Consider the following 7036-nt stretch of genomic DNA (forward strand, 5'->3'; position numbering starts at 1 on the left):
TATTCCGCAGCGCTTTACAGAGAATATCTTACCATTCACATCTGTCCCTGCCCCAGTGGAGCTTACAATCTATATTCCCTATGACATGCACACGCACATACACACTATGGTCATTTTTTGTGGGGAGCCAATTAACCTACCAGTATATTTTTTGTTGTGTGGGAGGAAACCAGAGTACCCGGAGGAAACCCACGCAAGCACAGGGAGAATATATAAACTCCACACATTTGCAGATGGTTCAGAAATGGTGGAAGGAAGCTTCTCTACAGAATTGTCAGACTCACACATAGCACTCGTAGACACCCTTAGACTCTCCTCAGGGATTTGTAACATTTAACACACAGTTCCTTCTTCAGCCTAGGGGGCCTATTCATGAACGGACCCCGATAATTAACATTCTAACTCACCATTGCGAAATCAGTTGGCCCCGTGAGCGGCTTCACTGCTCCTTTTAGGAGAAGTGAATCTTTTCACAGCTCCTTTCGGAGCAGTGACGGGACTGCGCATGTGCGACCTACAGGTCACGCATGCAAACAAGAGCCCCAACGTCTGGTGAAAGGAGCCAAACAGGGGCGGAGGGATCCAAAAGGATCCCTCTTCACAACCTGGACCTCCTTCCCATAGGGAAGGTGTGGGTTTCAAGCCCGGAGCAGGAGCTTTCACCATCTGAAGATGGCAAATGCCCACGCAGTCAAGCAACCAAAAATATTTTATTTTCAAAGCTTGATGAATTCTGTCCCCATACTAGTGTATGTGGACAGCGGGCCATTCCACAAATGGAAGGTAAGTAGGAGATATCTGTGATATCTCCTGCATTACCCTCTTGATGAATGGCCCGATAACTTAATTTCTACAATTGCAGGTGAAAATGTGCATTTTCACCTGCTTTTGTAAAAATTAAGTGATGATGAATAGGCCCCTTAGTGTGTTTTTTCTGCACTGATTTGCCTGTTTTACATATGACACCTCCTCTAGACTCTGAGTGAGGAGTTGCATCATCGTGTGAGGTTACAGAAGAAGAACCCCAGTTAGTATTATAGTCAGGTGTCAGCAAGACAGAGACTTTGTTGTACGAACACCAACCCTACAGACCTCTTTAGGTGGTTCACACCAAGACTACACTGTCACAACACAAATATTACAATAATAGGAGACAGTATGGTTATTACACACATTACTCACCACCACTTTAATCACACTTTGGAGTGACAGAATAGGACCTTAGAGCGCTTACACTATACCCCATCTTTTATAAGAGCCACATCTACTCTAGCTTAAAGCCTAACATGCATTAACCCTATGGAGCCATAGGTAAAAGCTGCCAGAGACATTGCCTCAGTTATACCCCTTTCAGACACAAGACCTGGAAAATATACGGGTTCTTCCCAGGTCTATCAACCCTGGAAACTCCCAGGTCTTAGTCCGAGACCCCCATTCACACTACACCAAAATGAGGGACATTCCAGGGTCGGATATTTTCACACTGAACCCGGGTCTGCCCCGGAATTTGGTGTGGATTTAAAGGGGAAATTTTTTTATTCACAGTAATGACATAATATAGAAAATTGCATTTTAAGAGAAAACAGAGTTTGTTCGTTTCCAATGTTTTTTTTTAATTGAAAAGATTATTATATTTTAATTGAAGAAAATTATGAATATAGCCTTTATAAAGCTTTGGTCTATACAAAGACAACATTTTCACACAAAAAAATTAAACATAAAATAATACACACTTAAATGAATTTGCTCCCCAGCCATGTGGTCAGGGTAACTGCAGGTGATGTCATCTGCAGGTGTACGGAACAGCCAATGAGAAGGTTTTCTTAAAAAGCAGGTCAAAAAACCAGGGCTAGATGCATTTACACTAGAGGCTACCCAGGTTTCACCTGGGAAAAACCCCGGTACAGATCAGGTTCATGGACCCAGGACTTCAACCAGGTCGTTTCTGTTCACCCATAGCAAAAACTTGGGGTTTTGCTGTATATCTGAAAGGGGTATTTATTAAAACATTGCCTACTGGTAAGACTCCAGGTCTAGTGGGTCTACAGAGGAGGTAGGGCTTCTATCCCTGACTTAATGGACATAATTATAGGTGATTGATACAATAAGGGATATTTCCAAATTCATCAATTTTGTATCGGTATTGGCTGACAATTATTTAACAGCCATTTTTGTCATAATTGAATATATATTTTGTCTTAATACTATCTTGCCATTTTTATACACACTGTACACATTAACATTTTTAAGGGTATTATACATTAAATGTTCAGTTTTAAATGTTAAAAACAATACAAATAATTAATTTCAAGCGTGCCCCAGAAAAGTAATTCTGGGGTCTACTTACTAAGCCTTGGAGAGAGATAAAGTGGACAGAGATAAAGCACCAACCAATCAGCTCCTAACTAATTTTTTTCAAACACAGCCTGTAAAGTGACAGCTAGGAGCTGATTGGTTGGTACTTTATCTCCATCCACTTTATCTTTCTCCCAGGCTTAGTACACAGACCCCTCTGTCTTTTTGCCCCTACACAATAAGAGTTGGACACTCAGCCAATCAGTGGATGCTGCCATAGAGACCACTTGCTGATTGGCTGAGAGTATCTGACTCTTAGCCAATCAGCTCTTCACCATTGTGTAGTGTTATGACCCTCGTGGGAAATTGTCATATCGCGGTTAGTGCTGTACATAGTGTACAGCTTGTCCATGGGCTCGGGTGCTTGTGCTTTTCTATTTTACCAAGAACCCAGAATTTTACATGGGGGCCACGCACACCCAAGGCCAAGGTACAGTAAGTATGAAGTGAGAGTGTGAATGTGTGTATTAAAGGCTTAAAACATTCAGTGAGTGTGTTCTGTCATTTTGCTATTTTTTCTTTGCAGTGGAACTATAGGTGTCAGCGGGCCCTTAATATCTGGGCTTGCTGATACTTGTGGTTCTCCAAGTGCCGGCATGCTGGGGCAAGCTTGTTGCGACCTGTACTTTCCTTGTAAAGAACAATATTAAATCTATCTTTTAGACCATTACCCCCGCACTCACCGCCTCCTGGGGTGCGGGGTAGAGCCGTAGGCTGGTTGGTCATTATGTGGGGGGACCCAATTTTATTTTTGTGGTCCCTGCTCTCTGAGGATTTCTAGCCCTGGGCTGGTTTACATTATGGCAGGAGGACCCCACGCTGTGTGTCTCCCTGCTATAGTGTAACCTCCCCAACCAGCTCAGCCCAGTGTTGGATATTGGAAAATATGGGGGACCCCACACTGTTTTCTCCCCCCATGTTTTCCTGTACATGACTGGGCTGGTCATACTTTTAGAAAGGGACTCCACAAACTTTTTTTTAAAAAAATTAACCCTTTATGTACACTTTTAAAAACCAAAGCATGCACAGATCACACTGATTTTTTTTGTTGCTTTAGAGTTTTGACAAACACTCTGCTCACATGCAGTTCAATTTACTTTGCCCTGAATCAGAGATGTATGGTACCTCATAAAATTGATCTGCATGGGGGGCCCTTTTCACTTTTATATATCTTGGCCAAAAAAAAAAAAGTTGGTATAACAACGCCGATGTCTTGCAGAAAGTAGATTACAGTTTTGGTAATGGCACCACTACTATGGGCTCATTCAAATAACCTATCAAAGGATTCTTTAAAATTTGATGGTAGGATCAGAAGGTGGTGTCTACAGCCATGGCCAAAAGTTTTGAGAATAACACAAGTATTGGTTTTCACAAAGTTTGCTGCTTCAGTGTTTTTAGACCTTTTTGTCAGATGTTACTGTGGTATACTGAAGTAAAATTACAAGCATTTCATAAGTGTCAAAGGCTTTTATTGACAATTACATTAAGTTTATGCACAGAGCCAATATTTGCAGTGTTGACCCTTCTTTTTCAAGACCTCTGCAATTCGCCCTAGCATGCTGTCAATCAACTTCTGGGTCACATACTGACCGATGGCCACCCATTCTTGCCTAATCAATGCTTGGAGATTGTCAGAATTTGTGGGATTTTGTATGTCCACCTGCCTCTTGAGGATTGACCACAAGTTCTCAATGGGATTAAGGTCTGGGGAGTTTGCTGGCCATGGACTCAAAGTTTTATATTTTGTTCCCCGAGTCAATTAGTTATAATTTTTACCTTAAGGCAAGGTGCTCCATCATGAAGGAAGAGGCATTGTTTGTCACCAAACTGTTCTTGGATGGTTGGGAGAAGTTGCTCTTGGAGGACGTTTTGGTACCATTCTTTATTCATGGCTGTGTTCTTAGCCAACATTGTGAGTGAGCCCACTCCCTTGGCTGAGAAGCAACCCCACACATGAATGGTCTCTGGATGCTTTACTGTTGGCATGACACAGGACTGATGGTAGTGCTTACCTTTCCTTCTTCGGACAATCATTTTTCCAGATGCCCCAAACAATCTGAAAGGGATTCATCAGAGAAAATAACTTTACTACAGTCCTCAGCAGTCAAATCCCTGTACCTTTTGCAGAATGTCAGTCTGTCCAAAATGTTTTTCCTCGAGAGAAGTCACTTCTTTGCTGCCCTTCTTGACACCAGGCCATCCTCCAAAAGTCTTTGTCCAGTGTCATGCCAACAGTAAAGCATCCATGAATAAAGAATGGTACCAAAACATCCTCCAAAAGCAACTTCTCCCAACCATCCAAGAACAGTTTGGTGATGAACAATGCCTTTTCCAGCATGATGGAGCACCTTGCCATAAGGCAAAAGTGATAACTAATTGGCATTGGGAACAAAACATTGATATTTTGGGTCATGGCCGGGTAACTCCCCAGACCTTAATCCCATTGAGAACTTGTGGTCAATCCTCAAGAGGCAGGTGAACAAACAAAAACCCACAAATTCTAACAAACTCCAAGCATTGATTAGGCAAGAATGGGTGGCCATTGGTCAGTATGTGGCCCAGAAATTGATTGACAGCATGCCAGAGTGAATTGCAGAGGTCTTGAAAAAGAAGGTTCAACACTGCAAATATTGACTCTTTGCATAAACTTAATGTAATTGTCAATAAAAGCCTTTGACACTTATGAAATGCTTGTAATTTTACTTCAGTATACCATAGTAACATCTGACTTAAAGGTTTAAATACACTGAAGCAGCAAACTTTGTGAAAACCAATACTTGTGTCATTCTCAAAACTTTTGGCCATGGCCATGTGTTACTGAGTTATTTCAGAGTCATAAGCCATACAGGAAATAGAAATCAACAGAAAGCCATGCTGCGTTATTTTTTTTATTTTCAAGATGGCTGTCTAGAATTGCATTCCATGTGGAAAACACTTATAGAAAAACTCATGCGAACATGACGAACATTTTTGTCTAATTCAATGAGACTTTTTCACCACTTCCATAATGATCTTTTTCACCTCTTGGTTCCTCAAACTGTATATAAGTGGATTTAACATGGGAATCACCACCGAGTAGAAGACAGAGATCACCTTGTCTCGTTGATCAAAGACACTGGCAGATGGGCGCAGGTAGATGAAGAAAACAGTCCCGTAGAAGATGGAGACACACATGAGATGTGAGGAACATGTACTGAATGCTTTCTGCCGACCCTCACTGGATTTCATCCGTAAAATGGAAGAAACAATTAGAGTGTATGATATCAGGACTGTCATCATAGAACCAACACCACAAGAACATACAAAGAAAATAGTTATAACATCACAAGGTAGAGTTCTAGAGCAGGACAATGAGAGCAGAGGAGGGACGTCACAGTAGAAGTGGTTTATAATGTTTGATCCACAGTATTGGAGGCTGAAAACACAGCTGGTCTGCACTGATGACTGCAAGAAGCCAATAGATAAAGAAAGAAAAACCAGATGTAAACATTTTTTATTGGTCATTATGGAGACATAATAGAGAGGATGGCAGATAGCGATATATCGGTCATACGACATGCTCGAGAGCAAGATAGTCTCTGTGACTGCTAGGCCAGCAAAGAAGAAGAACTGAAGAGCACAACCAGTGAATGAGATGGACTTTATCTTAGACAGAAGGTCAAAAAGCATTTTAGGTGTGATCACTGAGGAGTAGCTGAGGTCAATCAGGGAGAGGTAACTGAGGAAATAGTACATTGGGGTGTGGAGGGTGGAGGTCCTATGGACAACAGCCATCATACCAACATTGGCAACTATGGTCACTATGTATACAAGCAAGAAGAATAGGAAGAGGAAGGGGATAACTTTCTCATTGTCTGTTAGACCCGAGAACACAAAAACTCTCACTTGTGTTTTGTTTATGATGCTCATTGTTTAACCTGTGGTGGAGAAAAAATATAAATATCAATTTAACAAGTAAATAATCCATGAATCATGCAACATAGAAGATAAAGCCAGGAAATATGCCATAGGTAAGGAAGTACAGTGCAAATGTTCACATAATTTACCTTTTAAATAAAACCCTCTGGGCCTGATTCAGAGCCACTCGCAAAAAGCGAGAGCTCGCTCTGAATCAGGGCGGCCGCTTTGCTTTAAAAAGCCCGGCCTCCTGGCCACTCGCTAAGCTGTGGGTGACCACCCACAGCTTTAGCGAGCGGCCAGGTGATGGTTGTGATGGTCACGACCATCGCGACCATCGGGCTTGCGACGAGACCCTTGTGGTAGGGTCTCGTCTGCCGCAAGCCCCAGTCTCCATTTGTCCAGCCACCCCCCCACCCCACCTACAAAATGGGGCAAGCTGTTGATCAACACCAACAGCCGCCCTGTTTGTAGCGAGTCCTGGAGCGACAGAATTTCTATCTCGCTCCGGGGCTTGCGCACGCGCATTGCGCATGCTGTGCATGCGCAATGCCCCACCATCGACCTGCTTGCGAGCATATAGCACTTGCTACCGCGTCTGAATCAGGCCCTCTGATCTGGCTAAGGAGTGCCACCAAATTAAGCAGCGCTGAGTATATTCTTGCCTGACTAGACATCTTACAATATAAACTGTCTACCACACAAACTTTTCTTAGAAGTCAATTAACCTTCAGTATGTTGTGGGACTAAGGGAGGAAACCTATGTAAATAAAGGGAGAACATT

At 42.5% G+C, this 7036-nt stretch overlaps 1 protein-coding gene across 1 annotated transcript; it reads right to left on the bottom strand.

Annotated features, from left to right (window-relative positions):
- Positions 1-5334: 5334 nt before the first annotated feature.
- Positions 5335-6264, bottom strand: LOC148430736 (olfactory receptor 5AP2-like). The gene has a single exon (XM_088466505.1). The coding sequence runs from the start codon at positions 6262-6264 to the stop codon at positions 5335-5337; it is 930 nt and encodes a 309-aa protein (XP_088322631.1).
- Positions 6265-7036: the final 772 nt, after the last annotated feature.

The sequence above is a fragment of the Taudactylus pleione genome, unplaced genomic scaffold, assembly GCF_031769625.1.
Source record: "Taudactylus pleione unplaced genomic scaffold, aTauple2 ptg003355l, whole genome shotgun sequence".
Classification (NCBI taxonomy): Eukaryota; Metazoa; Chordata; class Amphibia; order Anura; family Myobatrachidae; genus Taudactylus; species Taudactylus pleione.

Excerpts from the sequence above, each read along its gene's own strand:
- LOC148430736 (XM_088466505.1), bottom strand. The coding sequence starts at position 6,264 with ATGAGCATCATAAACAAAACACAAGTGAGAGTTTTTGTGTTCTCGGGT.